This window comes from Maudiozyma barnettii, assembly GCF_903064755.1.
Source record: "Maudiozyma barnettii strain CLIB 1767 genome assembly, contig: KABA2_11, whole genome shotgun sequence".
Lineage (NCBI taxonomy): Eukaryota > Fungi > Ascomycota > Saccharomycetes > Saccharomycetales > Saccharomycetaceae > Maudiozyma > Maudiozyma barnettii.
Genome location: NW_024545248.1, coordinates 341,906 through 363,274, shown reverse-complemented (window position 1 = coordinate 363,274; position 21,369 = coordinate 341,906). Strand labels below are relative to the sequence as shown.

Here is a 21,369-nt window from a genome sequence, read left to right as displayed (position 1 = left end):
ACAACCATGTTCTTTACTTTACCTTCCATCTAAAACTTGATATGTTATATGCTTTGTTGGATAGAGTCTAGATGCTTTTGCACTTGGCGACAAACTTCATGAATATGTTGGATCTCGGATTTTTTATGTTCCAATTGTTCTTCTAGCAACATGATTAAAGATTCACGAGATTGATGTGGTCTATATTCGTTCAAGAGGTGATGAATATTAGTCAGGATTGTACGAATATTTTCCATCTTTGGTTCATATAATTCCGGATTTATACTTAAAACACCTACCAATTCTAAATAATTTAATAGCAGTGATTTCAATAGTTTACGTAATTCCTGAGTCTTATACTGGTAACTTGTTGGAACATCTCCATTAGTATCGCTATCTGATTTTTTGTATAGACGTGTTATTCCCAGAGTCTCCAAATCAGGTAATTCATCCTTCACTTGCCAAACACTACCAAATGCTCTGTATTGATGGGTAGATGGCATTGGTGGTGGCGACAAAAAGTCCAATTCGCTAGTTATGGTTTCTTCAATTGTTCTACCTACCTCTTCAGAAGGTTCCTTAGTTTCCTCTGACCCCTTTTCTTGTTTATTTTGAGCCAACTTCTCCAAGTTCTCATTAGTAAAGAACTTCATATACGGTGGAGGTGGTGGATATAGCGAACTGATATCATTACTTTCTACACGAGACATGTTTTTCCTATTTTAATAGTTAGCTACAGCACGTTTTCTTGGGACAATTAGGTCAATGATAAAGTGATTATACTACAGGTATGCACCTCTTTATGATACTTCCTTTATCGATGCGATGGTTGTTGTTGTTGTTTTCAGTTGCCCATTAAAGATGGAAATATTCATTTTCTTTTTAGTACGATGGGCTAGTCGTGCGTCACGATGTTCCTTCCGCAGAAAATGACCTTTAAAGGAATTCTTTGGTTGATGAAATTTGTAATAACGAATTGATTAGGAACCGTTTAAGAACAGTGGCAAACACAAGAGCTACTGGTTGATCGTGAAGTAGTGCGTGCATCTCTATTGGGTTTTGATAGATATATACAACGAAAAATAAAAGGATAGAGAGTCGTGATAATAGCAATGAGTAATAGTGTGGATAATATGGATGTTGACCAAGAGGGGGCCATTGAAAATAAGAAGAGATTCGAGATCAAGAAATGGACAGCTGTCGCATTCTGGTCCTGGGATATTGCTGTGGATAACTGTGCCATTTGTAGAAATCACATCATGGAGCCTTGTATTGAATGCCAGCCTAAAGCTATGACAGACACAGATAATGAATGTGTTGCCGCATGGGGTGTGTGTAATCACGCCTTCCATTTACATTGCATCAACAAGTGGATCAAGACTAGAGATGCATGCCCACTGGATAACCAGAAATGGCAACTCGCCAGGTGCGGGAGGTAGATCTTCTGTATGGGTGATGAGAGAGGTTATCTCTACCTCAGTTAATAATAATCTATTCTGCATGTACAACTTTATTATATAGTAATACTTACATATCGATATATCGATACCCTGTTTTGTTTTTTTTAAAAAAAATTATTGATTCTTTAATGTTTTATTCTATTGATTCTATAATTGGGATCTAATCTCCATTAGTCTTTCCCAACCATCTGTATCATCCCATCTACCTTTACCTTTACTTATTAAAGCCTTAATGGTAGAACGCGCCTTGTACTTCCAATCCTTACATACGATACTTCCTTCACCGTATTTACCTTTACGTTCTCCTAGGGATTCATATGCTGCAACTAGATCCTCACATGCATCTACAGTATTATTCCAAGCTGGTTCTTCTGTGTCGATGGCAGGGTTATGCAATGTTACTCTATATGCCTTCTCATGACAATCAAGGGAAGCCCAGGGTCTCTCTCTCCAAAGTTCTACTCTTGCAACAATCTTCCATAATCTATCATTAGTAGTGATCAACGATGGCAAAGTGATACAGATAAATTCAATACCATTTCTCTGGAAATAGTCTTGTTTCTCCTCGGAGTAATCGGTAGTAATAAGTAATTCTGCCAGTTTCTCAACAACAGGCATGTCAACAGATCCCTCACCTTGTTTATCTCTCCTGATACTAACTAATTGTTTACAGGCTGTCAATACATCATTCCATTCATTCAAACGGAACGATACGATCATGAAATTCTCCCATATACGCCAATTCTTCTGGGAATCAAAACCAACAGCTCTCTTTAGACAACTGTACGCTTCTTTCAATTTATCTTGTTGAATATATGATGCACTCAAATTGGACCAAGCCATAGAGTGTGTTTCGTCTAATGAAACACATCTAGAGAATGCTTCAGATGCTACGTTTAATTTACCAGATTCCAAAGCGACACAACCATAGAAATACCATGTATCGAAACTCAATGGGTATTGCCTTAAGGAATCGTTCAAATGGCCCAATACAATCTCGAAATCTTGAGTAACCCCAGAGTCCTTAGGTGGACGATAATAATACCTAGCTAGAGAATTCTTTGCGTTAACATATTTACCAATGGCCCAACTCTTTTCCCATAACGAAGGATCCTGTCTGATATCACCTAAAATCGAGTAAGCACGAGCATCACCAGGAACATCTATTACTCTGTTCGCCAGAATCTTCTCAGCTTCCTTTTCATCGCCTACTGCAGCGTAACATAACGCAGCTTCACACCACATATGCAATCTATCATAAATTTCAACAGCAGATCTTAAAACACCTAGAGACATATATTTTTCAGCCAATTTGGCGTCCAGCTCCCAACGTGGAATATATGGTAACTGATGAATATATTTCAATCGAGGTGCACTAGAGTTATTAGCTTCTTCTTGACTCTGTGGAATCATCCTGGTTTGGATCATCAGTCCCAGTTCTTCTACAAGGGATTGCATTTGAAGAAGACCTCTCTCGACGGTCTTTGCTTTGTTAGTCTCAAGGATTGATCTCTCCCATAGTGATCTTGAGAAAAGAGACCAATTAGCTTGTCCCTTTTGATATATGATTCTTGAGACAATGGAGGAAAGTTCCTCTTCTACCAATGGGTCTCTAGCTGGCGATGTCTGACGGATCACATATATACGAAGTAATAGCTGGATGGTATCTAGATTATTTAATGTTGGCTGTTCATTAGGATCCAATTCTTGTAAGGATTTTGGTATATATTCTTGACGGATTGCCATTGGAAGAATTCTATCTTCATCAATACCATTATTCTCTTCTGATTCAGGATCGATCTTTTGACGTTTAATAATTTGTTCATCTAATGGTTCGGCACCAATGGAATCAAAGATCGGTTTCTCCAATAATAGATCTGACTCTAGCACAAAATTTTCAGGGTTGTTCGAGTCGCTAGCATTATTGTTTTCATCTTGGGTCGATGAATGTGCTAATATGATTAAACCTGAATGGCCGATTTCTTGAAATTTAGTTCTCTTAGCACGAGCACCTGTCAGCACAAATTTGAAATCTGTCAATTTTTTCACTTTCGTTAGGGATGGTAAACATAGGTGCTCAGTATTGATAGCCAAAGAGGTCTTAACGTTCTCTAAATAATAAATTGTAAATATTTTCTTTTTGAAATCTTCTTCCACCTCAGCAGGTAACGCTTTCGAAATACAGTAGGCAATATCTATAGTAGACATTATTGCTGCTGCTACAGATGGTTGATTACCAGATGGTTCTGGTACGACAGATAAATGAGCTAATAATGCTCTTGCCCTCCACCAGTTGGCAATGGCCAACAATCCATCCATACCTGGAACAATCTCTGGAAGAACTAAGTCATCATCCTTAGCCTGATCATTAAATAAAGTTTGGGAGTCAGTTAAAATTTCAAATAGAAGTAATGAAACGGTTAGACATTCGGGATTAGACAATAATTCATATGCCGGTTGACCAAGAATAGTCAATGCTTGTATAAAATACTTTTGATACTTGGAAGAGTCATCTTGTGGAGCTGCATACAATAAACCAAATACATCCATATCTATAGACGGACCAGTATAATTATTTTGAATGAAATATTGAAGTAAAGCAATGGCAAAATATAATGATGACGTAATATTCTCTTTGAAATAGGTTACTAGAAAGCTTCTAGTTAGAGATACCATCTCGTCTGCGCTGGAGACATGAGACAAATCGATACGTTGATTTAATTGGTTCAATACATCCTGGATAACAAGTTCACTTTTACCGTTCAATAAATGAGTTGCGTATGTGGCCTCAGAGGATCCCACTCCCTTGAGTACATCGGCATTTGACGCAACCAAAACGTGTGTATGCAATAGTAATTCCATGGTCAACGGTGCAAATACCTCTTCTAATTGATTTTGACCTTCTAATATCACCACAGCATCAAAATATGCATCTCAATACCCTTATAAGTAGCCTTGCCATCAACTTTCAGACTATTTAAGTGTGGCAATTCCCAGCGATGAGCTTCAAATTTTGAATTTCGAAAATTTTTCAGAAATTAGTAATTGTCAGTCACGTGATGGCAGACACGAAATTTTCCGATATTTTGACGCGTTGCACTTTCAATGAGAAGAAATATACAAATAAAGAAGAAGCAAAGGTTAAATGAATAAGTTAAAGGTTAACAATATATATATTTGTTACGGTTGAGGAGATCAAGTTCGATCCAATCAACGTGAAATAACCAACATTTTTTAAGAGGACAATGGCTAGTATGTTTATCCCCCTTTATCGTTTACTTCGGATATCCGAACTCATAGTGTGAATGATCTTCAACCCTTTCGACAGTAGTTCTTAATATCGGGTGGCGTTGAAAGTTAATAGTTTTTGCACATACAGTTTTTTAAACCGTTCTTTATTTACTAACATCATGTTTTTACAGCATATCAACCATATTCAGAATATTCTTCCGTTACAGGAGGTGGCTTTGAAAGTACAGAATCAAGACCTACCACTACTGATTCTGGTCCCGGGAACCGTTCTACTACACTGACACCAGTGACCATAAAACAGATTTTAAACTCTACTCAAGAGATTCAAGATGGCCCATTTGTGTCTCATGGCCAAGAGTTACACCACGTCGTTTTTGTAGGTGTCATAAGAAATATCACCGATCATACATCTAATATTTTTGTCACTATCGAAGATGGCACTGGACAGATCGAAGTAAGAAAATGGAGTGATGATGCTAACGATATGACTACTAGTCAAGAAGATAGTGCCCAAACCGAGAGCTCACAGATTGCTCAACAATATCAGATTGGTACCTACGTCAAAGTTTACGGTGCTTTGAAAGAATTTGGTGGTAAGAAGAACATTCAATATGCGGTCATTAAGAATATGGAATCCTTTAACGACGTATTATCTCATCATTTGGATGCAATTAAATGGCACTCTGTGGCTACAGGTAAGTTTCCAGATCCATCTACCACAGGTGATTCTCAAAGTGTTGGTGGAAATGGCTCTGCAACTAACGGTCAATCATTATTTGTTACAGAAAATTCTGGATCTAATAATAATGGCGGAAACAATGGCGGTGATGTGAGAGAAAACGTTCTTAGATTTATCAAGGAACAATGTACAGGTAAAGATGCGAACCAATTTGCTGTGCCTATTCAATTAGTTGCTCAAACTTTAAATATAGATGAAGGTATTGCTAGGCAATGTTGTACTACGTTGACTGATCAAGGTTCGATTTATCCAACATTTGACGATAACCACTATTTTGCTCTATAATTTAATAAATATGTGTATGGGAAATAAATAAATAAGAATTAAAACAAGATGTATATTTACAAATTAGTAGACATGTCCTTTTTATTTAAAATAAAAATAAGAGTTATTTTGACGGTGCTATCTCTTTATCCTTAATTTTTCTGAATTTACTATGTGGGAACCAGCGACACAAAATAAGGTAAACTGACAGAAAATAAAGATAATATAGTGTTATTTAATAGAAAGAAAAAATAATTACTCTCTCCAATCATGGGGTATCTTACATAAAATAGAATACTACCTCAAGAAAAATGTATCTATTACAATGCCTGTTAACGTTCAACTTGTTAAAATATACATTTGCTTTTGTTCATCCTATTGAGATTGTAGGGACTCATTTCTACGATTCTGAAACAGAAGAACCATTTTTTATCAAGGGTGTGGACTATCAACCCGATGGATCTTCGGGATTCGTTGGTTCTAGTGACCCACTTGCAAACCCTCAAACATGTGTTCGTGATATAATGTTGTTCCAGGAATTAGGAATAAATACTATTAGAATATACTCAATAAATCCAGATTTAGATCATTCAAAATGTATGACAATGTTGGCCACGGCTGGAATATATTTAATGCTAGATGTAAATTCACCTTTACCAAATCAACACATTAATCGATATGAACCATGGACAACTTATAACCCAATATATCTGGAACATGTTTTCAAAGTAGTTCAGGAGTTTTCACAATATAATAATACTTTAGGATTCTTTGCGGGGAATGAAATTATTAATGATAAGAAAAGTTCTGAAGTATCTCCAGTGTATGTTAAACAATTGGTTACTGATATCAAAAATTACATTTTGAAAAATTGCGAAAGAGATATCCCTGTTGGATATTCGGCAGCAGATGATCTTCGTTATAGAGTTTCTCTGTCTAAGTATTTAGAATGTGAACTACCACAAGATACAACTATGAAAAGTGTTGATTTTTATGGTGTTAATTCCTACCAGTGGTGTGGTCAGCAAACACTAGAGACGTCTGGTTATGATGAGTTGATAAAGGCGTACCAAAATTATTCCAAGCCTGTATTCTTCTCAGAATATGGTTGCAATAAAGTATTACCTAGACAATTTCATGAAGCAGAAGTTTTGTATTCACCAATTATGGCCCAGGTATTTAGTGGCGGTTTAGTTTACGAATTTACACAGGAGGCAAATAATTATGGGTTAGTTAGGATTGACTCCAACGGCAATACGAAGATTCTACAAGACCTCAAGACGTTAAAAACACGCTACCAAGCAATCGACGAATCACTAAAGGTACAATACTTCCAAGAACATTCAACGACTGCTCCAATTTGTCAAGATAAGTATCTGAATTTGGGAACTAATATGGATTTACCTAAAAAATTAGCTAAAGCCTTAATAGAGAAAGGTGTTGAGGCCACAGGTGGATATTGCGAATTAGAAAGCAAGGATTTCGAAACAAAATACAAGATATATGATACCGATGGATCAATCTGGGAGAACCCAAACGGTATTAAGATTGTTAATCAATTGTCTTCTGGAATTACTGACAGTAACCATAAAGAAAGGGAAGTGAAGAAAAATAGTTCTACTTCCCTCAGGTTACCACCAAAACGAGTCATGTATTGGCTCATTGCTTCGACAGCATATACATACATGATATTTTAGATCTTTGCAATTCCTATTAAGTATATATTTATAAATACTTAGTACTCTAATTCCTTATTTTAATGATTCGTTTGTTGTGCTTTGATAGCCACGCGCTGGGCCCTCCTCGGTGACCAAAACTTGGGGTTAATAAAATATTTAGAGATGGAGATTTTTAATGTAGAATTCTCCACCCTTTTAAAAGAACTCTTTTCTACAAATCTCAGGTCGAACCAACAACTTTTATAGCACCAATCAACCCTGAATCGACTAATTTCTGACACTATTATTGTTATCCCAAAACGTTTGACATTATTAAGAAACAATTTTCATATAAGCCGCTAATGATAAACATCCAATTAACCGCCGACCAAGAATCCCATCTGGTTAAGACGATAACAAGGAGAGCCGAACAAGCTAAGTTATTGCAAGTATTTAGACAAGAACTGGGTAAATGCCATAAGAGTATGAAAGCCGAATTAGAACTTCAGAATGAGTCGTTGATTAGGGATAAATTACTAAGACATTCTTACCAACCAGAGAGCGCTCCACCCTGTAGTTCTTCCTCTGCTGTAGATCCAATCAACTCCAATATTAATTATGAAGATATATATACACCTACATTGGACAACTATTATTGTAATCCTATAAGTAATAGGAAAACATAAGAAAGGTGTATCAAGCTTAGTATTGTTCATTGCTCCCAAAAAACTTGCTATCAATAAAATATGAGCTCTTTGCGATGCTAGATCCTTTAGACACATCATACGAAATATCATACTCCTCCATTCTGTAACTGAAGTTGTGAGTATCCGTACAATATAATGAATGTAGCAAAAATTAAACAATCTTTTACAATATAGATATTGAGAAATATTTGTCAAACGAAAAACAATGACAATATGAAATAATTGGTGTGCCATAGATATGAGCAACGACAACTATAACCAATTAATAGAAAAAATATTATTCTCATTACCTTTTTTTGTTTTATGTTGCTATTGTATTACTTTTTATCTATTTATGGAACCTCCCCTCCCCTCGATAATCCTAAACCTCCACCAAGTGGGAAAGTAAGCACAATACATCATGGGTGATTTACTTACTTCTACATCGGTTTTACAGACAAAAATGGCAAAAGGGTAGAAAACCCAGCCATTGGAAAAAACATCCACACAGAAAAAGAGGACCTAACTAATTTTAGGATATTTCATCTGCACGAGGTTATGTTGGACTTGAATGGCCATCTCAATGGATTAAAAGATAAAAACAACAACAAGAGTTAATGATTTGTTACTGAATGATCTAAGAATCAAGTATTGTACCCATCCCATTTCCATGCATAGTAAACTTATCTTGACATTATCACTTTGATTTCTCAAAAAAGCTACCCATTCATTAAATTTCCAGTTTTTTTTACTGAAAAAAATTAAATCCTTTCTTTGCTATTGTGTTTCGCCGTGAGGAGTGAAAAAAAATTCTTTTTCTTTTGCTCATCCTTATTTAACAGAAAGATAAGACAGCTAATTTAAAGACAAATATTCCTATTATTAGTTGAACGTTGTACCTTTTGTTTCAATTACCTTTCTAACTTTATTATTTTACACTTTAAATAACAACTTTTGGAGATTTTTTATTTCGAAGCTTTGACTCCTTGGATAGTAGAAACAACTATATAAATAAAGAAAACAAGAAAAGTAATAATATCCTGTCTCTACAGTTAGCAATCCCTCTTTTTTTTTAATTATTTTAAAAGTCGATATCTTATCTATTCTTTATAGAGAACAAACAACCATACACAGAGCCACTTATCTGTTGAATATATCTATTTGATGCTAGGTCAAGAATCAACACCATCCAATAGTTAGATAATTTTTTTTATTAGAGTGACCATTTGAATTACAATCATTCTACACCTATAATATACTATTTTGAAACTATTCACTGTCACTTGTCAGAATAAATTCAAAACAAACAAACAATAACATATCGAGAAATATTTTCATTATTGCATTTGTAAATCTACTAATGGTCAAATAATATACATACTTTCTTTTGCCATTTAGTAAAGGAAATCAAAAGGAGCTTTTAACCGTCTATATTTTGTAAGATACAACAGTCATAGTACAATATCAACATTAAGAAAATAACCATTAAATTTTTTAAAAAAAACGAAACTAATTTGAAGAGAAATGTCATCTATTCACTCCAGATCATCATCATCCTCATCTTCCCACTCAGAATCAACCAATAATGAATCATTAGTCGATTCTCTTGACTCTATGAATACTGAAGAGCACAACGAGTTATATGATCACAGACAACATAATGATATTATCGCATCGCAGATTGAAAATAATAATATTGAGGTGAATTTGAAGGATGTTAATGACTCTGATGTTATTGTTGATAGTGATGAAGCGGATCCCAACATGAGATTTATCTCCGAAGACCTAAAAACGAACGTAGGTGCTGCTGATTCAATGAGAGTTGATGCTATAAACCAGCATAGAAATTCACCATTAATGACACCTTCCCATCGTCATGACAATTTCAGTGCCTTACCAAAACCTGCTATTGGGCATAAAAGTGGGAAGACTCCTCCATCGAACAAAAAGTCTGGTAGACACCATGTATCAGGGGGACAAAAAATTAGCAAACTTGACAGTTCTGATCCATTTTCCTCAAGAACAGATGCAACCATTGCACAACCAGGTATCACTATTTCTCCATCGGTCAGACCACGTCGTCAATCTAGAACCCAATCAATTTCTGAAAAGATGCACTCACAGGTGAGCAGGAATAAAACAAGAACCGATTCGTTTACCTCATCTAATTCAGCAAATCCTATCCCATTATTGGCAAGGTCCTTATCCCATAAATCAGCAGAAAACAGAACGGGTGAAAAAACCAACCAACCAGTAGGAGACGGTGCTATACCAACTTCTAGAAGAAGAGAATCGTTTGATAGTGACAACTCCCAAGCATCTGGTGAGAGCCAGGAAACTGAGGAAGATGTCTGGTTTCCATTGTCACCCCAATTACATACACGTATAAACGGTATTGATTTTGATGAGCTGGAAGAGTTTGCTCAATCACAATCTGAAAGGAACGCTAACTACTTGACTACGATGGCCACAGCTCCCGCAGTTGGAAATTTTAATCCAAACGGTTTAGGTTCAACTTCGACATCTACATCTGTCTCTATGTCATCAGCTGCCCTGAAGTATACTCCAAGACCTTCTGCTCAACAGCAAGTAAACTCCTCTAGCTCAAATGAGAATCCATTATTTGAACAATCTCATGTTTTACAAGACAACAAAAAGGATGAAGCAGTAGGTGTTTCATTTGGTAACAACAAGATCGAAGGTGAATTTTTCGATGAAAAACCAATGAAATTTGAAGGTACTCAACTACCATCTAGTACCAGGTCTGAAATTGAATTACAGACCGTCAGTGGTATTATGCCTTATAACGGTGTACCATATGTCGCTCCAGATCGTTTCTCCTTCTTCAATTCGAGCTCTGAAGAGACTGTTCATTCTACTGATATCCCATCCTTGGTTTCGAAGGGACAAAGCTTCTACGACTTATTTAAAGGTGGCCAACCAACTTGGTGGCTTGATTGTTCATGTCCAACGGATGATGAAATGAGATGTATTGCTAAGGCATTTGGTATCCATCCTTTGACAGCTGAAGATATTAGGATGCAAGAAACAAGAGAAAAAGTCGAGTTATTCAAGTCTTATTATTTTGTTTGTTTCCATACTTTCGAAAGCGATAAAGAATCTGAAGATTTTTTGGAACCAATAAATGTTTACATCGTTGTCTTTAGATCCGGTGTTATCACATTCCATTTTAACCCAATTTCTCATCCAGGTAATGTCAGAAGAAGAGTTAGACAATTAAGAGATTATGTTGACGTTAATTCTGATTGGATTTGTTATGCACTGATCGATGATATTACCGATAGCTTTGCTCCAGTCATCCAGTCAATCGAATATGAAGCCGATGCTATCGAGGACTCGGTGTTTATGGCTCGTGATGAAGATTTTTCTGTCATGTTGCAAAGAATCGGTGAAAGTAGACGTAAGACTATGACTTTGATGAGATTACTAAGTGGTAAGGCAGATGTTATCAAAATGTTTGCAAAGAGATGTCAAGATGAAGCAAAAGGTATTGGTCCAGCTTTAACTTCTCAAATCAATATTGCAAACTTACAATCCAATTATAACGCCAATGCTAATGTCAATCAAGCTAGACGACCAGGTGGTGTAAACCATCATAATGCTGCAGCTATGGCCGCCAAAACTGAGGCAATGATGAATAATCGCATGGCCAGTCAGCCCAGAGCTGAAATCGCCATGTACTTGGGTGATATCCAGGATCATTTACTGACCATGTATCAGAATTTAGCAGCATACGAGAAGATTTTCTCTAGATCCCATTCGAATTATCTAGCTCAATTGCAAGTCGAATCATTTAACTCCAACAACAGGGTCACTGAAATGTTAGGAAAAGTCACCATGATTGGTACGATGTTAGTTCCTTTGAACGTTATCACTGGTCTTTTTGGTATGAACGTTAAAGTGCCAGGTGAAGGTGTAGGTGGTTACGCTTGGTGGTTTGGTATTCTTGGTGTTTTAATATTCCTTGCCATTTGCGGTTGGTTTGCAGCCTCTTATTGGGTGTCACGTATTGATTCACCAAAGACTCTAAACGAGGCTGCAGTAAGCGGTTCTAAGTCTATCATTACAAATTTCTTACCAAGAGGTTACCGTAACCGTTCTGCTAGAGAAGCCCAAAACCGTAATAAGAACTCCAACAGATCCATTGCCAGTCTTCCGACCAGATACAGTGGTTATCAATGAATGAAAATTGTCGTGAACATTTCTCCCTACAAGATAAACTGACTAGTCATTTTCCAATACGTTAGATTCTTTCTAATTATGGAACAACTAAAAATAAACAATTATACAACTATCTAACTTATTTAATCCAATCTGTAATACTTTTTATACTTAATGCTTATAAACTTGGAATATATTCAAATAAATCGTTTATTCGATCGCATTCCTGATCATTGTTTACGGAAGCCCCACCGCTTGTCTTCACAAACTGGGAAATCAGCCCAGCCGTCAAAAAGTGAGGCAAACCTGAGGAAATTTCAGACCCTTTAAAGAAGGGAGTCCCAATCCTGCAAGAGGTAGTGATATTGTCTTTGGTACAATACCTAGTTGCTTTATTGCTATAACATTAGAAACCGTTTAGTACTCTTGATTAGAAATTTTAGGGAGTTTTGATCTTTTGGCTTAAGATAACGATATCAGATTATTTCAATCAGGAAATACACTACAGATAAATTTAACATAACATAACATATATATAAATGGATAACGAACCACAAGAAAGACTATTCCGTCTACCTTTCAAAGTACCTACATTCCAAGGGATTAAGACCCTTGGTGTCTATCTTTCCGGTATATTTTATGCACTAGGGTTCTGGACCTTTCTCGATGCTGTGTTATATTCCAAGCACGCCAATGCATCCGATGTACATGTCACTTTCATTGATTGGATCCCATTCATTTGCAGTACGTTTGGTATGCTGATTGTGAGTTCCATCGAGAAGAGTAGGCTATTACAAGGAGAATTGCATGGGGATTCCGCGATGGGATCCTCGTTAGGGGGTATGGATTCCCGGATGGCATGGCAAGCAAGAAGTATATTATTCTTTGGGTTTTCATTACTAGCAGGTGGACTATCGGGTTCTATTGTCGTTTTAATCATTAAGTTCTTGGTGAAGGATTTTACCAGTTATCCAACTGTGGGAATGGGTGTGAATAATGTCTTAGGTAATATATGTGTGTTACTAAGTTGTATTATTTTATGGATTGCACAGAATGCGGAAGACGAATATTCATATTCTTTGACTCTATAGTTCTGTTTTTATTTTTACATAAATAGATATAGATATATAAATATTATCATGAGATAAACATAATTAGTACTCGAATGGGAATTTATTGGGAAATACGTAGTATATAGATAAAGATAATAAATATACGTAAAGTAATAATAATAAGTTTTGATAAATTTAGTAATTAAGGGAAGGGATCATAATTGAAGTTGTACGTGCAATTCTTTTTTAAATTTTATTTTTATGTTATTTGAAGAAGTTAAAAAAAAACAAAGCATAGAGCAGTTTTTGGATATAGTTATACACAGTAATGTCGATGTGGCGGATGGAGGTAGGGAAGGAGAAGAGGTGATAGTCAAAGGGGAAGAATGGTTATTGTTTATTAATCATCTACAGGTTTAATCTGCGTTATATATTCACCGATGATACGTAATTCGAAATCGTTGAAATCAAACAAATTAGGTAGACGGACAGGTTGAGTATGTTCTCTTGGGAAGAAGTATTGTTCATTTCTGAGATCGTTAAAGAAAGGATGAGCCAGAATTTTCCTTGGAGTCAATCTTTGTTGCGGTTCATAGACTAATACTTTCATTAATAAATCAATCCCTTCTGGACCTGCACGATTAAAATATTTTTCGAAACGTGATTGTGGAGTACCTGAGAATAAAGGTTTTGAATATAGAGGACCATCATAACTTGGATTTGAGAAGAAAATGAATTTTTTATCTGGAGGTCCCAAAATCTTCGCGATTTCTCTTAATTGCAATAAAGGTTCTTGACCTTGAAATACAGCTTTTCCAATTAACATTTCACCAATGACGCAACCTAAACCCCAGATATCAACTTGAGTAGTATATTGTGTTGAACCTAAAATCAATTCAGGAGCTCTATAGAATCTTGAACAGATATAACTAATTGATGGTTCATTATGTTCTAATTTTTTAGCCGAACCAAAATCACAAATCTTTAGGACTCCAGACGTTGGATCCACTAAGATATTTGAAGGTTTGATATCACGATGACATATACCAAATGCATGTAAATATAACATCCCACGAGCAATTTGATATGTATATAATTGAACGTGTTTCAATGCCAATTCCAATTTATTTCTTGAATATCTTGTAATTTCTAATTGTAAAGTCTCAGGTAAGCATTCCATAGCTAAATGTTGATACACTTTATGATCTGTTGGTGATACATGAGTGAAAAAATATTCCAATCTAACAATATTAGGATGATCAGTAGCTCTTAAAATCTCTAATTCTCTTGATTTATATTCTGTTTGAGCTGGAACTTTTTTAATAGCAAATGGTCCATACCAATCTTCTTTGTTTGGTGTTATTTTAGCTTGTACCACGGTACCAAAAGCACCTCTACCAATCTTTCTATATTCTTTAATTAGCATTCTTCTGACTGTATTACTCTTATTTGAAGTCACATCATCTGCAATAAACTCATAAACACTCTCCGCACTATCGCCATTCGCATGATTCATATTATTCTCACTCATTTTAAATATATATCAAAGTAAGTGAAGTAATTTCTCGAAGAATTGTCTGTTATTTATCGATTTATATTTCAAAAAAGGGTTGACACAAAAGGGATTTTAAATGACCTGTAACTCAATTAGGGGAAGACACGTACTTCAAGTATTCAATTATACTAAATTGAAATAAGTTAATTGATCGAAAATTACCTAGAAAAACACACTGTCCATATGATGAATATTCTTTCGTTCGATGATTAAAGGGTACTTCTCTAACCATTTAGTCTCTAAAAATCAAAATCAAAAATTTATTTTATTTATTATCGATTAAAAACTTCCCTTGCGGGGCTTTTCTCACTTTTTGGTGGCTTTTCCTCCTCTAAATATATTTTTGGCTGTTGTCGTGTTGAACGAGCTGTCGTGCAGCGTGATAACAGGCTGTTTCGCACTTAAAACCCAAGCATATAGAGCTAATTGCTAGTACCGAGCTGTGACTTGAGTGCAGACTTTGTGCCATTCATTGCAATTGGTTTTAACACCACCAGTCACTCTTGGCAAACGATGTTTCAGCGTTATATACTGTATCGAACACGGTTTCCCAACACTGGGAGCACCGTTCTTTGGACTGCTTGTGGCCACCCAGACACCCGTTTAGAAATGAATTGTACATCCGTACACCCAGCATAATCCGGAAGTTTTTTAATAGTTTTTTAGGTTTTCACGGCACGACAAAATTTCCTATTTAGTACACTGCGGACCCCTAATTTACCGGAGTGAGCCGTTCGCATCATGTTGCACGTGACACATTCCCCACCTCATCTCATCTCTTTTCCTAATATGAACATGTTTAGTTGCAAATAACTAGGTTCATCGCTATACCAAGATATATATGGGTCGTGTCACGATCAACTAACGCTCAAGTTTCTAAGAGAATTGGTTACATCTGGATCATTATATACCGTTTTTCAAACCATGCTTAAAAAAAAGATATAGAATATTATTATATTAAAAAGAGCTAACTAATGTGAAACTATAGAAAGATAATTAGATATGTATGCATGCAAAGGGAAGAGGACCAATATATTCAACTATTTTGGAAATGATTCACCTGTGATTATATTTGAATTTAAATTTTCTAAACAGATTGGTAATAACTCATTAAATTCATTATAATTTAAATAATCGATAATTTTAAATTTAATTTCCTTAATACCATCAATTGATACTACAGTTGGAATAGCGAAATATTTCAAATTATTAATTCTCGACATTAATTCTTTACCACCAGTAGCAATTTCATTATCATCTAGAGTTGTTAATGATATGTACGATGTGATTGTAATATCATTAGAATTCCCTAATAATAAATCAATGAATTTAATTAACATTTTAAATGAAGAATGAGCCATAGATAATGTAGCAGAACCTTTGCCCTTTTTAGCCATCACGATTTCATCACCACCATATTGAATTCTATGGATTAAATGAGAAATTTGATCTTGTGATAAATTATCAGCAGCAGAACATTGAGAGAATACTGGGATAATAGTGTCTCCGGAATGACCTCCAATCACAGGAACATGTGGCATTTCCATCAGTTGTAATCCACTTGAAATTTTTAAATCATTAAGCATATCCTTTAAAAATATCGCACCTCTTGTCGAATCTAAAGTAGTAATACCGAATAATCTTTTTTCAATATTTGAATCAACAACGTTAGAATTTTTGAATCTATTCAATATAACTGGAATCAAAGAGTTGATTGGATTAGAAATTAAAAGAATGAAAAGTTTCTTTAAATCGCAATATTCAATAATAGAATCGGTCAGTTGTGTTACAATTCCAGCATTTATTTTAAACAAATCGTCTCTTGTCATCCCTGGTTTTCTTGGCACTCCCGCAGGGATCAATACAATAGATGCATCCGTTAAGCATGCTTTCAAACTTTCGTTAGGGTCTTGTGAATCTGAATAATGTGCAGATATAGTTATTGGTGTATCAATATGAGACATATCGGCGACTACACCAGCAATAGCATCTTTATTGATATCGTATAGTGCTAGATGAAGTCTCTTCTCGGTTTTCACCATATAATATAGTTGTGACTTAATCAACAGCGATAGTGATTGGCCAATCCCACCCGCAGCACCTAGGACCACAATCTTGATAGTATCTTTCTTATTTTGCAATACAGCAGCGTCAGGCATATTTCAGTAGTGTTATAATATTATTATTCTGTATATGTTTGATGTACGTATCCTACAACTGAAAAGATACTATAACTATACCAATAAATAAAAAAGGACATGCCATTTCTGATCTATTGGACATGACCCATTCCCCTCTTCCCCTTTATATATAAATTACAAAAACCATCAACGAATAGCTTTGCCGCCCAAATAAAGGGTACCCGTCGCAATTCACCGCAGCCCCTTCGCTTTACTCCGCTCGGCGTTCCCCGAAAGGTGGTGTGTGGGTGGTGGTGTAGTGGTAATAGGAGAATGGCTGTGAGAGGAGATTGTGCTGTCGGTGTTTTAATTTAACTTAACAGAACAACGACACATTCTGTATAACGTTTGCGGTATTTTCATGTAGTTGTATATATGTATATGTATATACTGGTGGTAATTGCATATGGTTTTAATAGATCGCATCGATGCCAGGTAAGATCACGGGATTCGCCGAGATTGCTGTTTAAGTACTGACAAATGCGCTATAAATGATAATACATGGATCAGCTTTATGATTTGCAATAGGAGTACGATTGTAGTCGATTTTATCTTTTGTTTACGTCGAGACAAAGCAGTAAACTATGATTAGCTGCGACTGTTAGATATTCTCTCTTTATTTGTTGACTATCTATCTATTTCTGTTATTGCTGCTGGCTCATCGCGTGAAATTTTTCACTGCTACAACTACAATCTCATATAAACACATTTTCCAATGATTTGCTTATATTACGTTGTTTCTCTTGCACATTATACACTAAATATACACATATATATGTATATATAGACATCTGCTATATGACGATGGAACCTGTTATTAAGAAGACTAAATTGGAAGATCCATCAGGGCGTCTGAGATGTCAGTATGTGATTGTGAAGAAAGATAGACAATGTGGGATGACTAGACGTGCCGATGAGCAGTACTGTTCTGAACACTTGAATCTGCTGAAGAAGAATTCTGGTTCATTGATTCACTCGGGGGTGACCTCTACGGAGACTGGTGGAAGGGAAAGAATTCCTTGTCCCTTGGATCCAAATCATACTATATGGAAGGATCAATTGACTAGGCATATGAAAAAATGTAATAAATTTAAAATGTCTCATGCTAATGACAATGAACCATATTACCAAAAGGACATGAATAGTCTCGTGGAAACTGTGGAACTATCAGAAGTAATCGATTATAAACAATTCCTGGATCAAACTATACATATTTTACAAAAATGGGATGATACTTCAGATATCCCATTAAAACAAGAATCTAATCAAGAAATGGTAGAGAAAAGAGTCAATACTTTGACTAATCAAAAACATGCAATTCAACAATCGTCATTGATTCAGAATATGATCAGCGCCAAGATATTGAATACAAGTTCATCAAATCAGGATTATATTGAATTTGGTTGTGGGAAAGCTGAATTCTCACGTTATTTGAATCAAGTCATTTGTCTCACAAAGGATCATGTCCCTCATGAAATTACTTACCATTTAATCGATAGAGCCTCTAATAGAATGAAATTTGATTCGAAATTTGCCGCTGATACCCAGGATTTGACAAAACAATTACAAATGACCCCCAATATTAAACGTATTAAGATAGACATTAAGGATTTGAAATTGGATACTCAATTAGATTCATCACATGGTTATGTGGCAATCTCAAAACATTTATGTGGTGTCGCCACAGATCTGACATTGCGTTGTATTATGAATAATAACTTGTTACATCAACAATTAGATGGTTTATGCATCGCTATGTGTTGCAGGCATGTTTGTTCCCATAAGGATTACATTAACCCCAGCTACATTAAATCGTTACTTCCAAATGATATCACATATGAACAGTTTTTCACCTGTTTGACAAAAGTATGTTCTTGGGCTACAAATGGTAGAAGACAAGGTATGGTAGGAACAGATACTGTAGAGATTACTGAGTCGATATCGATGACTTTGGAAGAAAGAGAAGCTCTAGGGTTAGCAGCACGTAAGATAATTGATCTAGGGAGGTTGAAATGGGTTCAACAGAATCTAGGTAAAGATGCCCGCTTGGTTCGGTATGTAGATAAATCCATCTCTTTGGAAAATGTTGCATTGCTATTAAATACTTCTGATTAATATATTAATATATGTATATTGTAATAAGTAACCTATTTATTGAAATGATTGAAATACCTTTCTCTAAAATTAGATGGTGATCTTTGAACACCACCGTTGGTAGGACCATTAAATGTATCCCCACGATTAATATACACTAATAGTCGTCTGGACCACTTATTAAACTCCTGAACACAATCGTACTTTAATTCCAAATTCGAATGTAAAGGAATGATTGTCTCTACATTTTCATCATTCGCTGTAGGCATCCAGAATGCTAACCTCCCGCCGATTGGTAATCTATCAGCACTATACCTCAATAGATCATCTAATAATGAATCCAATGAATAAGGTTTCTTCGTAGGTATGTAATCCTTTCTTAAGAATGCCTTTTCACCATCTATCACTATGTTTTCCTTTCCAACGAATCTCTCGGGATCTCTCGCACCCAATATCTTGATACTTTCCCTAATACCATATGGTGGATCACATAATATTGTATCAATGACTAAATTTGACCTTAGTGCATTATGTGTAAAATCCATAGTCATAACATCTAAGAATTTATCCAATTCATTATAATGTTTAAAATTGCTTCTGATGTCAATGTTGGCGCCTTTCCCACGAATCATTCTTCCATCAATATCAGACCCCATTACCAGGGCACCAAAATGACCACCGGCTGTTAAGAAGGATCCTGTACCAGCAAAGGGATCGTACATTAAGGATCCTGGTTTCACTTGAGCAATGTTTGCACTCACTAGGGATAATTCCGCTTCAAAACTAGTGGTACCTTTGTAGGGTCTCTTCTTCAAATCATAACGTTCCATCGCACTACGGCCACTACTACCAACATAACGACCAAATATATAGGATAAAGGTACAGTGGCAGACTTGTTACCTACAACGGATTCATATTCTTCAATTACTGTGAATATTTCATCGGGGTTCTTCAAATCAATTTTACCTTGAAAATTCAAATACTGAAAAGTTTCCATCTGTTTCACTTTTGTAGCCATATCTTTCTTTTTACCACCTTGATAAGTTTCAAACTCAAATTTAAAACTTGATTGTTTAAACTGTTCTTGTCTTTCTTGGAAACCTTCCAAATGTTGTATTGTGTCATGCAGTTCTTCGATAGTTTCACCTTTCCCCCAGTACTCATATATAGCTTTCGTCAAGACAGATCTCTTGATCCATTGACGAGCCTGATCATCATTCTCCAATTCCACAAAGAAAAATGGAGAATCGGCATTATATTGAGAGAAATCAACGTCTATATTGAAAAGATCTGCTAGCGACTCCAATTCAGCTAGACGGAAATTGGTATTGATTTGAACCATATACAACAGATATTGTTTCTTCATCCTGGCACTACTGATAGTTTAACTTTCTCTGGAGGTTGCTCAGTAAGCTGAATTCCTTAAAACAAACTCTCTCAAGAAATCGATGACCTTGTCTTTATATCACTTTGGTTGATAACTGAAAAAGTTGAAAATTTTTGTTTTGATGAATTTTTCAACTGAACCCTCTACTCCTCGCCATAGTTAAGGTATCCAGGGCTTGGATCCACACATACTTAAGAGGTTAGGGCTTGCTAGGGCTAGACCATCGTTTTACCTGTTTCGTATATTAATTACCCAAATAGGAAAGTACGCATTACCTTCCCCGAATTGATTTTTTTGCATTTTTTATGGGAAGTGAACGGTGGAATATATAAATAAGGAGGGAAACAATCATGAAATATTGAAATTTGTTTATTTCCCACCGTGTTAGTTATAACAACTGTAAGTAAAAGAGTGAGATCCATCGACTTATTAAGTATTAATTAGTGTACCAGAAACCTATATTCCAGTGAGGAACTATTACCGATATCCAGTGAGGAAATTTTACTATTTGTGAGGAGATATTATCAGTAATTTTTAAACAAGAGATTATCAGATTTTTACCATATTAACTATATTTATTTTAGGAGACTTGATACCGATATTAGGATAAAATTGTAACTGAGGTAAAATATTTATATTCCACCATTTTGATTAACAGTTTTTAAGATAAGTTTTTTATTTTTATTTTTATTTTTGAATTTTTTTTTTTTAGAGAGAGAATTCTGAGAATATACTAGTCTATACTTTATATTTTAATAGTATTAATATATTTTAATCTATTCTGATTCAAATCGATTTGACTTAACATTTTATTTATTTGTTTTTCATTTAATTATTTATTTTGAAAGAGGAATAATCAGAATCATTGTTGTTGATAGTT

General features: G+C 35.3%; 11 protein-coding genes across 11 annotated transcripts; 6 read left to right on the top strand and 5 right to left on the bottom strand.

Annotated features, from left to right (window-relative positions):
- Window positions 1–44: 44 nt before the first annotated feature.
- Window positions 45–689, bottom strand: MED7 (mediator complex subunit MED7; the record flags this gene model as incomplete). Its single annotated transcript, XM_041552722.1, has 1 exon — window positions 45–689. The coding sequence occupies one exon, from the start codon at window positions 687–689 to the stop codon at window positions 45–47; it is 645 nt and encodes a 214-aa protein (XP_041408656.1).
- A 402-nt stretch (window positions 690–1,091) lies between these two features.
- On the top strand, window positions 1,092–1,418 carry HRT1 (SCF ubiquitin ligase complex subunit HRT1; the record flags this gene model as incomplete). Its single annotated transcript, XM_041552721.1, has 1 exon — window positions 1,092–1,418. The coding sequence occupies one exon, from the start codon at window positions 1,092–1,094 to the stop codon at window positions 1,416–1,418; it is 327 nt and encodes a 108-aa protein (XP_041408655.1).
- A 168-nt stretch (window positions 1,419–1,586) lies between these two features.
- On the bottom strand, window positions 1,587–4,301 carry EMW1 (tetratricopeptide repeat-containing protein EMW1; the record flags this gene model as incomplete). The annotated part of the gene is made up of 1 exon (XM_041552720.1): window positions 1,587–4,301. One exon carries the CDS (start codon window positions 4,299–4,301, stop codon window positions 1,587–1,589), a length of 2,715 nt encoding a protein of 904 aa, XP_041408654.1.
- Window positions 4,302–4,684: 383 nt separating this feature from the next.
- Window positions 4,685–5,715, top strand: RFA2 (Rfa2p; the record flags this gene model as incomplete). The annotated part of the gene is made up of 2 exons (XM_041552719.1): window positions 4,685–4,691; window positions 4,862–5,715. 2 exons carry the CDS (start codon window positions 4,685–4,687, stop codon window positions 5,713–5,715), a joined length of 861 nt encoding a protein of 286 aa, XP_041408653.1.
- Window positions 5,716–6,005: 290 nt separating this feature from the next.
- GAS4 (1,3-beta-glucanosyltransferase) lies at window positions 6,006–7,391 on the top strand (the record flags this gene model as incomplete). Its single annotated transcript, XM_041552718.1, has 1 exon — window positions 6,006–7,391. The coding sequence occupies one exon, from the start codon at window positions 6,006–6,008 to the stop codon at window positions 7,389–7,391; it is 1,386 nt and encodes a 461-aa protein (XP_041408652.1).
- A 2,171-nt stretch (window positions 7,392–9,562) lies between these two features.
- ALR1 (Mg(2+) transporter ALR1) lies at window positions 9,563–12,241 on the top strand (the record flags this gene model as incomplete). The annotated part of the gene is made up of 1 exon (XM_041552717.1): window positions 9,563–12,241. One exon carries the CDS (start codon window positions 9,563–9,565, stop codon window positions 12,239–12,241), a length of 2,679 nt encoding a protein of 892 aa, XP_041408651.1.
- Window positions 12,242–12,759: 518 nt separating this feature from the next.
- Window positions 12,760–13,311, top strand: VPS68 (Vps68p; the record flags this gene model as incomplete). Its single annotated transcript, XM_041552716.1, has 1 exon — window positions 12,760–13,311. The coding sequence occupies one exon, from the start codon at window positions 12,760–12,762 to the stop codon at window positions 13,309–13,311; it is 552 nt and encodes a 183-aa protein (XP_041408650.1).
- A 361-nt stretch (window positions 13,312–13,672) lies between these two features.
- On the bottom strand, window positions 13,673–14,803 carry YGK3 (serine/threonine protein kinase YGK3; the record flags this gene model as incomplete). Its single annotated transcript, XM_041552715.1, has 1 exon — window positions 13,673–14,803. The coding sequence occupies one exon, from the start codon at window positions 14,801–14,803 to the stop codon at window positions 13,673–13,675; it is 1,131 nt and encodes a 376-aa protein (XP_041408649.1).
- Window positions 14,804–15,867: 1,064 nt separating this feature from the next.
- On the bottom strand, window positions 15,868–16,986 carry MDH2 (malate dehydrogenase MDH2; the record flags this gene model as incomplete). Its single annotated transcript, XM_041552714.1, has 1 exon — window positions 15,868–16,986. The coding sequence occupies one exon, from the start codon at window positions 16,984–16,986 to the stop codon at window positions 15,868–15,870; it is 1,119 nt and encodes a 372-aa protein (XP_041408648.1).
- Window positions 16,987–17,805: 819 nt separating this feature from the next.
- On the top strand, window positions 17,806–19,122 carry TRM13 (tRNA:m4X modification enzyme; the record flags this gene model as incomplete). The annotated part of the gene is made up of 1 exon (XM_041552713.1): window positions 17,806–19,122. One exon carries the CDS (start codon window positions 17,806–17,808, stop codon window positions 19,120–19,122), a length of 1,317 nt encoding a protein of 438 aa, XP_041408647.1.
- Window positions 19,123–19,154: 32 nt separating this feature from the next.
- Window positions 19,155–20,468, bottom strand: TRM11 (tRNA (guanine-N2-)-methyltransferase; the record flags this gene model as incomplete). The annotated part of the gene is made up of 1 exon (XM_041552712.1): window positions 19,155–20,468. One exon carries the CDS (start codon window positions 20,466–20,468, stop codon window positions 19,155–19,157), a length of 1,314 nt encoding a protein of 437 aa, XP_041408646.1.
- Window positions 20,469–21,369: the final 901 nt, after the last annotated feature.